This window comes from Podarcis vaucheri, assembly GCF_965113315.1.
Source record: "Podarcis vaucheri genome assembly, chromosome: 10".
NCBI lineage: Eukaryota > Metazoa > Chordata > Lepidosauria > Squamata > Lacertidae > Podarcis > Podarcis vaucheri.
Genome location: NC_138748.1, coordinates 3,916,349 through 3,929,048, shown reverse-complemented (window position 1 = coordinate 3,929,048; position 12,700 = coordinate 3,916,349). Strand labels below are relative to the sequence as shown.

The 12,700-nt window shown below is 43.9% G+C and overlaps 1 protein-coding gene across 3 annotated transcripts in view; it reads left to right on the top strand.

Annotated features, from left to right (window-relative positions):
- Nucleotides 1-12,700, top strand: part of FAM107B (family with sequence similarity 107 member B) — a 107,503-nt gene that overhangs the window by 80,796 nt on the left and 14,007 nt on the right. For all 3 annotated transcript variants that reach the window (XM_082240179.1, XM_082240180.1, XM_082240181.1), the window contains one exon: nucleotides 1,972-2,155. In XM_082240179.1, the coding sequence (XP_082096305.1) occupies nucleotides 1,972-2,155 (184 nt within the window). The remainder of the gene's footprint in view (nucleotides 1-1,971; nucleotides 2,156-12,700) is intronic.

Sequence of the window (12,700 nt, the reverse complement as noted above, 5' to 3'; positions counted from 1 at the left end):
TAAACTCCAGAGGACTCAAAAAGATAATTGAAGACTCATGCTTCTTCAAAGGCTACAAGATGACATCCTACTAAGTTCTGCTCTGGCGTAGACCCATAGAAATATTATTCTTGGGAACCGTGTGGTAAAATAAAAGTGGAAAATAAAAGAGCTATGTCTCTATTTCCTGGTTGTTTTGGATTGTTGGGGCTTTTAATTGTTTCTGTCTGCAGGAGCGGAGGCTGTTTGCCGCTCCCCCCAGGCATCTAGTCGGCCACTGTGAGAATAAGATGCCAGACTAGATGTGCCCCTGGCCTGATCCCACAGGGATGTTCTTCTGAATCAGCTTATTTATTCTCTGTTCACTTAGTCTGTTCATATAGTTCCCTTTGTGCCAAAGCACACAAGGCTGCTTACACTTTATAACATTGGTTTGCAGTCTGAGGAAGCAAAAGGTACAAAAGGAACTATGCAACTTGTTTTGGGATGTTTATAACTTGAAGTATGGTAAAAGAGCCTAGGAACCCCTGATGCTGCCTTACAGCAAATCAGATTATTGGGCCATCTAGCAAAATAGTGTCTCTGGTGACTCTAGCAGGAGCTCTCCAAAGTCTCGGGGGCCACTTTTCCCGCTCTTGCTGGCTGAGATTTTTTCAACGGGGTGTGCCAGGGACTCTCCCTGCGACGGCTGTGTTTTGTTGCTTGCAATGGCATGAACTCCTCTGAATGCTGGCAATGTCTCAGGTTGCTCTAACTCCTGCATAGGATGGAGTCCTGAATAGTAAAATGTCCTCCATTTTATTTTATTAATGTTTCTTTCATGGTGTTTTGGTCAGATGCATTTTAGGAAAGATGTTGATTCTATTTCAAGAGAGAGCTGATGTAAGAAATGTAAAAACAATGCTTTGAGATTATATTAGTATATACGCAAGCTAAAATAAAATTATTATTTATTAAATTTGTATGCCACCCTTCACCTGAAGATCTCATGGTGGTTCACAGCATAAAAGTACAAGATAAAAACACAAACTACGTAATAAAAACAGGAACAAAAACAAGCCAATAACCCCCCGACACATTTCAAAGGGTATAGGATGTTAATCAGCCCAAGGCCTGGTTGAAGAGCAACGTTTTCGCTTGGCACCTTAAATATATATATAATGGAGGCCCCAGGTGAACCTCCCTAGAGAGATCAAACGGGGAGCCACCACAGAAAAGGCCCGTTCTCATGTTGCCACCTTCTGGACCTCACCTGGAGGAGGCACACAAAGAAGGGCCTCAGGTGAGCATCACGGGGGCCAGGTTGGTTCATATGGAGATAATAATGGCGTAAGGGCCCTTTGTTCTCCGGGTTTGCAGAGTTGTACCTCGGGGTTGGCCCCCACCAAGGGCACAGGCTGGGTGTGTGAGCAAAAATTGCAAAGAAAGACAGAGCTGGCAATTGCCATGGGCCCAAGGGACAGAGTGGCGGCAGCGGCTGATGCAGCTCCTTGCCAGGTGGCCCAGGGACGCCTCTTAAGGTTTGCAAGGGATAGAGGTGCACATACGGCAGCCACGTACTTCGTTCAGTGATAGACAGCCTCTGCTCTGTCATCTCCCCTCTCTGCTCCCAAATGAGCCAAATGGCTTGGGGTCTCCTACTTGCCTCGCGCTGTAAATACCCGCAGGCCTCTGAAAGCAATACAGGGTTTTGGAAGAAGCTTATAGGAAACATAAACAGTTCCTATGGTGGCATACCCACCAAGTGCCCAGGGCTCAGGATTGCTGCAAAGTCCATAGCATTTTCTGGTCTTGAGGAAGAATTCCAAGAGAAAGTCCCCAGCATAATCCTCTGCCATTTGTTCCCTATTGAATAAATTAATCCTTTTAAAAGCTCAACTAGTTAATAGGCCAGGTGGCAGCCCTACCCATATGAGAGGATATTTGATTCACCTTTTCTTGTTGCTAAATAAAATGGATTGAGCCATTGAGGATGTTTTCTGTGCCTTACAGATAACTCAAGTGAGGATTCTGAATCCAGAGAGCCTTCTTTCATTCCCAGAAATATAATGGCTGAACCAGATTACATAGATGAAGACAATCCTGAGCTAATTAGACCTCAGAAACTAATTAATCCTGTGAAATCATCCCGAAATCATCAAGATCTTCATAGAGAGCTCCGCATGAATCAGAAAAGGTAAGAAATAAGGTGGTAAATTCTGTAGCTAACAGAACTTTAATTTCCAGTCACAAATGAACAGGCACCTTAATCCTGGAAATTACCAACTGTCCTTGTGCCCTTTCAGCTAATTCTTAATTTGAACTACAACTGCCGTTGGGGGCACAGTATATTTAGGCTTCTTCCTTCAATACAGACCCATGAATGTTTGTGGCTGCACAAAGGAGTTGTATTGGGGAGGGGAGCACGAGCCTGAGTCAGGCCCGCTCTCGATCTCCCCACGGCTCATCTTTGGGGTGAACTATTGGTTGGGCGGGCATGTTAGTTGAGTATGTGTGTGTACCCTACTATTTCATAGAAAAATACCAAAGTGGCTTGCAATAAGACATAAAACCATGCAATAAACTGTACAAAATGTGGGTGCAGCTATGTCATTTAACATACACTCCACTTCGCTGAGCCGTGAGAAGTGCCAGGGTTCCTTCGTAAGGAGGAAGCATAAGCCGCTTGACATAAGCACAGGTTGCATGCAGGCACCGTGCAGCACCACGGCTACAACTCCACGGCATCCCGAAGATCCTGTTGCCACCCGTGAGGCAGTTCCATCTCTCTCACTTCCTCGCCTTGACTCTGCCGACAATCTCTCGGTCCCCTTTGCTTGGGGGAGTTCCCTGTCTGAACATTTCCAAGTGGCCCAGTATGACGGAGCAGCTCTTTGGCACTTCAGACATGGGCGGAGGATCCTGGGCAATCGCCACTCCTCTTCTCTAAGCCAGGGATGGCCTTAAGGCAAACCTGTGGCATTGGTCCTCTTCACTGATGGCAAAGTTCAGAACAGTGCACATTTTGCTGCATCTTTGAACGTGCCCTGGAATACGGGTCCAGGAGGCCTGCAACTTACACAAGGGTCACGTTCTATGGATCGCACCTAAAGCCAAGACCGCACACAGTCAGAACCCATTCAGTTCCATGGTGGGTGGGTTTACTAAAGTCATTTCCCCCAGAACCTCACCCCCTTTTGATTTTTGAAAACTTTTTGCCACACACATAAAGCTGAATTCGCACAAGCTAAGTGTGTGCAAGTCGTGGGCTTTCTGAATATCTCATACAGTCAGGGAGTCATTCTTTGGAAAAATAGGAAAGACTTCTTTGACATAAATCATACTGTATTTATAGCATTAATCTAAAAAGAACTATGAGAGTATTTTCAAGGGAAGAAGACTGGTCCAATCTGCAGTAGGAGCAGTAACTCTCAACCCCCCTTAATCAAAGAAGCATATTTGAGAGAAGATGAAATGAGACAAATCCATGAAGTTCTATGTTGTCTGATCCTTCCTTTTATGTCTTTATAATTTAGTTTCATGGGGCGTACTGTGACCTTACCTCCAAGTTAAGCTTCTTTAATAAAGTTTACTTCTGTAGCATCCATACTTGTCAGGCTGTTGACCGTTCATGAAACTGATATTCTTCTAAACATCATCTCAGTTGTCGCATGGTGAGAAAATCAATAGCAAGACCTTTGAAATTCTGTTCAGTCTGCAGAAAGTGTATGCTTATTATAGAGAGACTCAACATTTTGCTTGTGGAATTTGATAGGACTTGGTTTGGTAGGACTATTTAAAACAGGAAACAAAAAGAGTGTTTTTCTTTTTGAACAGTTGTTTAGTTATTTAGTCGTGTCTGACTCTTCGTGACCCCATGGACCAGAGCACGTCAGTCACTCCTGTCTTCCACTGCCTCCCGTAGTTTGGTCAAACTCGTGTTGGTAGCTTCGAGAACACTGTCCAACCATCTCGTCCTCTGTCGTCCCCTTCTCCTTGTGCTCTCCATCTTTCCCAACATCAGGGTCTTTTCCAGGGAGTCTTCTCTTCTCATGAGGTGGCCAGAACTTCAGGATCTGTCCTTCCAGTGAGCACTCAGGGCTGATTTCCTTCAGAATGGATAGGTTGGATCTTCTTGCAGTCCAGGGGACTCTCAAGAGTCTCCTCCAGCACCATAATTCAAAAGCATCAATTCTTTGGCAATCAGCCTTCTTTATGGTCCAGCTCTCACTTCCATACATCACTACTGGGAAAACCATAGCTTTAACTATATGGACCTTTGTTGGCAAGGTGATGTCTCTGCTTTTTAAGATGCTGTCTAGGTTTGTCATTGCTTTTCTCCCAAGAAGCAGGTGTCTTTTAATTTCGTAGCTGCTGTCACCATCTGCAGTGATCATGGAACACAAGAAAGTAAAATCTCTCGCTGCCTCCGTTTCTTCCCCTTCTATTTACCAGGAGGTGATGGGACCAGTGGCCATGATCTTCGTTTTTTTGATGTTGAGCTCTCCTCTTTCACCTTCATTAAAAGTTTCTTTAATTCCTCTTCACTTTCTGCCATCAAGGTTGTCTCATCTGCATATCTGAGGTGGTTGATACTTCTTCCGGCAATCTTAATTCCGGTTTGGGATTCATCCAGTCCAGCCTTTCGCATGATGAATTCTGCATATATGTTAAATAAGCAGGGAGACAATATACAGCCTTGTCGTACTTCTTTTCCAATTTTGAACCAATCAGTTATTCCATATCCAGTTCTAACTAGCTTCTTGTCCCATAGAGATTTCTCAGGAGACAGATGAGGTGAGCAGGCACTTCCATTTCTTTAAGAACTTGCGATAGTTTGCTATGGTCGACACAGTCAAATGTGAATTTTGAGCAATGTGTTTTGAAGAGTTAGCCAAAGGCAAACTGTTGTTTGCTGGGAAAGGACACTGTATTTTTCAACATTCTGGATCAAATCTGATTTGGTCTTGTAATCTTACATTTGTATCCTGCAGTTCAGAATGAAGATGGCAATCTTCTGGTGTCCATCTGCCTGTTCCAAAATGTCAAGTTAAAGGAAATCTTTCCCTGATCTGAACCGTCCCCCCACCATGAGGGCCCTCCAAATGGCAAGGCGGCCCTTTCCCCCCATCTCCTTACCTGGGAGAACGACAGGTGAGCATTCAAGGAGACCTGGACACCTCACACTGACTGAGCCCTCAGCAGCTGTTACTGGTCGAGTGGGCTGCAAACTGGGATGGCTTTTTAACTCTCCAGTGGAAGTTTAGGTGCTTCAAAGTGGACCTGTTCACACAAACCCTAAAGGAAATCTGGGGAAAGACAGCCAAAGTAGTTTTGGAAGCCACATCTCGGCTGAGAAGCTCTTGGTTCTTGGAGCTGATTCCTCTTTCCACAGTCCTCCCTTATTTGCTTCTTCTGCACCAGGGCCTTCTTCCGCAGGGCCTGCTGTCTCGCCTGTCTCCACAGTGGATCTAGCTTGTCACCTGGGGCTGAAGTGGTGTTGTTGCTGTGCTTGTTGCATTTATATTCCGCCTTTCCTCCAAGGAGCTCAAGGTGGTGTACACAGTCCCCCCCCCATTTTATCTTCACAACAACTCTGTGTGGTAAGTTAGGTTGAGAGGCTGTGACTGGCTGAAGGTCACCCAGTGAGTTTCACAGTCAAATGGGAACCAGCATCCTGGCCTCCCGGGTCTTAGTTCTGGGCTGCAGTGATGCACTTGCTTTGAACACGCACAAAGCAGTCATTGCCTGTATCAGATGCCACCTGCCCCCCACATTTTCATGGACTTCAACTTCTGTTACAAAGGAGGGAACTGGCTCCTTCTGCGTCTGGGAGGGCCCATCAAAACCTGACACCTTTCCTGGAAAATAGGGTCCAAGGTCTCCCTAGTGAACCCCTCTCCACAGTTGTTTAAGCGCAGGTTCACAGGGCAAGGGGGAGACTGCAGCAAGGAGGAGGAATGCAAAGTGTTCCCTTTCTGCCCTAATTTTGCATCCAGTATGTTGCCGGCCTTGAATTCAGATCTACCCAGCCACTAGTAGTTCTTCCTAAAGAGTGATCAAGTTGACACAGAAGTGGAAGACAGAAATCATGGATTTCCTATTATAAAGCAGCACTAAATTTTCCGTGGGGCACATTTCTGTTGTTCTAAAGTAAAAGGTAAAGGGACCACTGACCATTAGGTCCAGTCGTGGCCGACTCTGGGGTTGCTGCACTCATCTCGCTTTACTGGCCGAGGGAGCCGGTGTGCAGCTTCTGGGTCATGTGGCCAGTATGACTAAGCCGCTTCTGGCGAACCAGAGCAGCACACGGAAAGACCGCTCTAAAGTACTTGATCATAAAAAGACAACTTATTTCCCCCCTTTGTTTGTGATATGAATGTTAATAGCATGTTCTTTTATAATTTATAATAAAGCAAGGAAGGGGATAAAAGTCTGAGTGATGACTGTGATAGCCAGAACAAGTACCGTATTTTTTGCACCATAACACTCACTTTTTCCCTCCTAAAAAGTAAGGGGAAATGTCTGTGCGTGTTATGGAGGGAATGCCTACGGGTGGCATGCCTACGGATTTTCCTCCTCTAAAAACTATGTGCGTGTTATGGTCGGGTGCGTGTTATAGAGCGAAAAATACGATAGATTTTTGCCTATTAATCTTCATGGCCAGTGTGACATTTTATCTTTCTGTCTGTACCACACAATTTGTCAAGTTGGGCAAATCTTTTTATCTCCTTTGGCTAAAACTCTCTTAAAAGCCTTATTTTAACACACAAAAGTATTATTCAAAGGAGTCTGAAAAGTACACTCTTTTCAGTGCCAATATAGTAAGAGAAAGTTGGCAGTGAGTATGCCCTACTTTAATTAACGGGATTAAGCATCAAAGCCCAACTACCACCTTGGAATTTTTTTATTAAAGACCTAGGGAAACTATTTTAAATTCAGTTTTCATTCAGTTTCAAAGCAGATTCAGGTGGAACTGAACTGCATCCACATAATAGCATAAAGTCCTTTAAGTAATCCGGAGACTTTTGTTTTCCCATACAAAGACATCCAATTACACAGTAAATCTCTCTTCAGTGCTTCCATTTTTCTTATTAACAGCAGAGTATATAATTCTAGATTTCCCCTAGTTTTCATTGAAATAGCAGTTTGTGGAGAAGCACATTGCAGACCTCTGGTACTAGGCTTCCTTTTTTAATTCTTGATTTTTATTTTAAAGGGAAAATGGGCTGCTCTATGGAGTGTTTTTTATAATAAATTTTTATTAGTTTTTAACAACATATAAACAAAATGGTTGATGGATAACAGTCATCAGGATGCTCATTTGAGTATTTTAGGAAGGAGTACCAAGCTTAAAAAAAATTGTCCACATCAGATATATTATTCAAGGCATGTACCCACTTCGTTTGTTTTTTGGATAGGGCAGTTGTCCAAACATTCTGTCACCATCGTGTGATATTCAGATGTTCAAGTCCTTTCCAATTCTGTGCTGTAACTAATTGCCAGAAGAAAAGTCTGGAATCATTGAATCATAGAATTTTAGCGTTGGAAGGAACCCCGGGGGTCATCTAGTCCAGCCCCCTGCGATGCAGGAATCTCAACTAGATCAAACATGACAGGTGGCCCTCCAACCTCTGCTTCAAAACCTCCTAGGAGGGAGAGTCCACCAAGGGCCAAGGGAGTCAGTTCCACACTTCTGACAGCTCAAATTGCCAGAAATAATTCCTTAATGTAGTAAAGCAAGGAGATCTTCCTTAAAAATAGTTAACGAACCCAAACTTGGATTGCACATTACTTTCTGATTTGCAATATTACTTATTTCCACGAATACGAAGCCTTCCCAGAATGGCTGTACTAGTTCACGCGTCTTTGCAGCTGCCCTTGAGCGCCACCTAGTGACAAGCACCCCGGGTGGAACATGCATCTCCCTCTCTACAAACCGACTTTGAAGCTCTGGGAGTTGGCTGCTCTTGCAGAGATGCCACTTGGCTCAGGAAGGCTGCTCTTGGGCTTCCGGGACTCAGGAAGGTCACACATTAGGGATGGCGCTACCAGAACCACTCATAAGGCCGGCTTTTCAGAACAGGATTACATAGCATTGGTTTCCCAAAATAGCATGGAAGATCAGAAGTTAGTCAAATCACCTAGCTTCTATCATAGTGGAAAATAAAATATAATACTGTGTTGTTGTTTAGTCGTGTCTGACTCTTCGTGACCCCATGGACCAGAGCACGCCAGGCACTCCTGTCCTCCACTGCCTCCCCCAGTTTGGTCAAACTCATGTTGGTAGCTTCGAGAACACTGTCCAACCATCTCGTCCTCTGTCGTCCCCTTCTCCTTGTGCTCTCCATCTTTCCCAACATCAGGGTCTTTTCCAGGGAGTCTTCTCTTCTCATGAGGTGGCCAAAGTCCTGGAGCCTCAGCTTCATGATCTGTCCTTCCAGTGAGCACTCAGGGCTGATTTCCTTCAGAATGGATAGGTTGGATCTTCTTGCAGTCCATGGGACTCTCAAGAGTCTCCTCCAGCACCATAATTCAAAAGCATCAATTCTTTGGCAATCAGCCTTCTTTATGGTCCAGCTCTCACTTCCATACATCACTACTGGGAAAACCATAGCTTTAACTATATGGACCTTTGTTGGCAAGGTGATGTCTCTGCTTTTTAAGATGCTGTCTAGGTTTGTCATTGCTTTTCTCCCAAGAAGCAGGTGTCTTTTAATTTCGCGGCTGCTGTCACCATCTACAATGATCATGGAGCCCAAGAAAGTAAAATCTCTCACTGCTTCCATTTCTTCCCCTTCTATTTGCCAGGAGGTGAGGGGACCAGTGGCCATGATCTTAGTTTTTTTTATGTTGAGCTTCAGACCATATTTTGCACTCTCCTCTTTCACCTTCATTAAAAGGTTCTTAAATTCCTCTTCACTTTCTGCCATCAAGGTTGTCTCATCTGCATATCTGAGGTGGTTGATATTTCTTCCGGCAATCTTAATTCCGGTTTGGGATTTATCCAGTCCAGCCTTTCTCCATAATCCAGCGCATGTTTGCAATTTGGTCTCTGGTTCCTCTGCCCCTTCAAAATCCAGCTTGCACTTCTGGGAGTTCTCGGTCCACATACTGCTTAAGCCTGCCTTGTAGAATTTTAAGCATAACCTTGCTAGCGTGTGAAGTGAGCGCAGTTGTGTGGTAGTTGGAGCACTTTTGGGCACTGCCCTTCTTTGGGATTGGGATGTAGACTGATCTTCTCCAAACTTCTGGCCATAATACTGTAGGTAAGATTATAAGAGAACGCCAGCACCCGTAAGGCCTTTCCCAACAGAACTACTTACTGAAGGACCATCCAGGCTGGAGGGGAGAAGAGTCAGTCCTGTGCCCCCCCCCCCCGGCCGGCCAGCTGATTGACTTCATTATCTTATTTATACAGCTTTTATTCATTCTTATTGTCACAATGTTTTTAGCTGTTTTTTTAGGGTTGCCTGGAAAGCAACATATAATTACATACATTAGAGTAAATATGCATCAGTATGTAAATGGCATCAGTGAAGCAAAAAACCACATCAAGGGTTTTCTTGTAGCGGAGGTTTAGTGACCTATTTCCTAAGTCCATATAGAATCATAGAATCATAGAGTTGGAAGAGACCACAAGGGCCATCGAGTCCAACCCCCTGCCAAGCATAGGTAAAATAGATCATGCACTATAACCCCTTATTATTTTTGCCTAGTAATTTTGGTTTTCAGAGTGTCTCTAACGATGACACTCTTTGTTTATATTTCTGTAAAATACTTGCCTCTTCTTTTTTGAAAGGTAGTGATGTTGCTGTCTTTTGCTGCCTAAATGAACTCTTTCCCTCCCCAAAACTCAAGGAAGTGAGGATTTTGAAGATCATTAGGGTGCACGCTTCTGCCTTTACAGAAAATGTTGACAAACTCCAAATGCGTTCTGCTCGTTGACAGAGCCACTGAAATAGGAAAAATGCATAAACATTATGAAGATTGAGTCATAAGCCGTTGTTCAAAAACTATTTCTACCAGAGCAGTAATCTTTAAATTTCACATTGGCTTTTGAGAATTGGACATGGAACTATTATGGGTGTTAAGAGGGCGCATTCTGCGATGCATGCTCAGTTGCACTGCACTACTGGCCAGATATTTGAGGCGTTGTGTCATCACTGTCGCTTTTGCCCAGAAGAAATCCAGCACTTCTCTGAAACTCTGTGATACAGGGTGATAGTGGAAGTGATTTATAATAGTGGAAGTGATTTATATTTGGGGTGGGGGAACTAACCTGTTGTTTCAGTTCTTCTAATTAATGATAAGCTTCCAGGGAGTCACGGTCTGAATCTCTGCGCTAGAGTAACCTAGCCAGTGTGGTGTAGTGGTTAAGAGCGGTAGTCTCGTAATCTGGGGAACCGGGTTCGATTCCCTGCTCCTCCACCTGCAGCTGCTGGGTGACCTTGGGCCAGTCACGCTTCTCTGAAGTCTCTCAGCCCCACTCACCCCACAGAGTGTTTGTTGTGGGGGAGGAAGGGAAAGGAGAATGTCAGCTGCTTTGAGACTCCTTAAAAAGGGAGTGAAAGGCGGGATATCAAATCCAAACTCCTCCTCCTCCTCTTCTTCTTCTTCTTCTTCTTCTTCTTCTTCTTCTTCTTCTTCTGTAGTTTATTGTCATGAGAGGTGCCTCTTTCCCCTCCTCTCTTTGCTTAAAATATTACTCAAAATGCGTTCTTTCCTCACATAATGTATGCATTAAGTGTGCCATGGAAGCCCATGAGGATTTTGTATCTTGGGCTTTATTGCATCTTCACAATATTTCTTTACTTGTTCATTTTCTCATTTTATGTGATCTTTCGCACAACATAAAAGCCACTTCTAGGAATCTAGAAAAAATGCTGTTGCAGCCCTGTTAACTTGGGAAATGGTGAGAGTTTCGTATTGATGAAATTTGGGGCAGTATAGTAGCATACAGATATTTCCTGCCATTTAAAATTTAGCACAACTTGGCAGTATACTGATCGAAAAGCCGCAGTTCTCAAAAACCTCACACATACATTATGTAAAAGAATGAAAGTTTACTACCCCCCCTCACTCGCTCTCCCCACCTCTTTTCTCCCCCAACCTTATACTGTATGCAACATCAAAGTCTCACATTGAATATGACTGATCTGTAGAAAGGACTTTGTGAAAACAGAGATGATGTATGTACCTTTGTAACCCACCCAAGAAAATCTTAATAAAAATGTTTTGTTTTGTTCAAAAAAGCCGCAGTTCCGAAGCAAACAAAGTACCACAGTGCAAAAGAAATGTTAGAAACCAGAAGTTCTAGCACTACAACCAGCACAACTAAGGCATTAAACCCGACATCTGAATGCAGCCTTGATTCCTTCTTTCCTTCCTTCCTTCCTTCCTTCCTTCCTTCCTTCCTTCCTTCCTTCCTCCCTTCTTTCCTTCCTTCCTTCCTTCCTTCCTCCCTCCCTCCCTCCCTCCCTCCCTCCCTCCCTCCCATCACATGAGTTGAAGGTGGGAGCACAGAGTTCTTGTCACTGGGATCTTTTGCATTATAAACAAAAATGATGAAATGGGTAAAGATTTAACATTGTTAAATATGTTAACAAGCTGTAAGATATATATTACGAAATCTAGTAAAATGGTATTTTTACTCTTGCTAAATATTTCATCTTGCCAGAAGCATAATATACAGAAATTGAACAATGCATAATATATCAAGTCTTTCGTGGACTTAATAGTAAAATATCTCAAGTAGCAATTTGGCTTTGAGATTATTTGAGGAAAATTTTGGGGAAAGTGTGCTGTTCTTCTACAGATGGTTCCATACCTTGAAGCGGATAAAAAAAACTCCTTTAGAAACAGGCAAAGGAGGAGGCTTTGTGAAAATGTGCTCAGTATCTGGTGCTAAAGTTAATGTGCCAAACAACTACAGTATATTTTGAAGAGGCCATATATTCTTCAGGGTAAATGATAAAAATAGCAGTGAAGTGAAGGCCACAAGGGCTCATCTTTTTTAGCTTAAATTTTTCTTCTTAGAATCATAGAATCATAGAATCATAGAGTTGGAAGAGACCACAAGGGCCATCGAGTCCAACCCCCTGCCAAGCAGGAAACACCATCAGAGCACTCCTGACATATGGTTGTCAAGCCTCTGCTTAAAGACCTCCAAAGTAGGAGACTCCACCACACTCCTTGGCAGCAAATTCCACTGTCGAACAGCTCTTACTGTCAGGAAGTTCTTCCGAATGTTTAGGGGGAATCTTCTTTCTTGTAGTTTGGATCCATTGCTCCGTGTCCGCTTCTCCGGAGCAGCAGAAAACAACCTTTCTCCCTCCTCTATGTGACATCCTTTTATATATTTGAACATGGCTATCATATCACCCCTTAACCTCCTCTTCTCCAGGCTAAACATGCCCAGCTCCCTTAGCCGTTCCTCATAAGGCATCGTTTCCAGGCCTTTGACCATTTTGGTTGCCCTCCTCTGGACACGTTCCAGTTTGTCAGTGTCCCTCTTGAATTGTGGTGCCCAGAACTGGACACAGTACTCCAGGTGAGGTCTGACCAGAGCAGAATACAGTGGCACTATTACTTCCTTTGATCTAGATGCTATACTCCTATTGATGCAGCCCAGAATTGCATTGGCTTTTTTAGCTGCCGCGTCACACTGTTGGCTCATGTCAAGTTTGTGGTCAACCAAGACTCCTAGATCCTTTTCACATGTACTGCTCTCAAGCCAGGT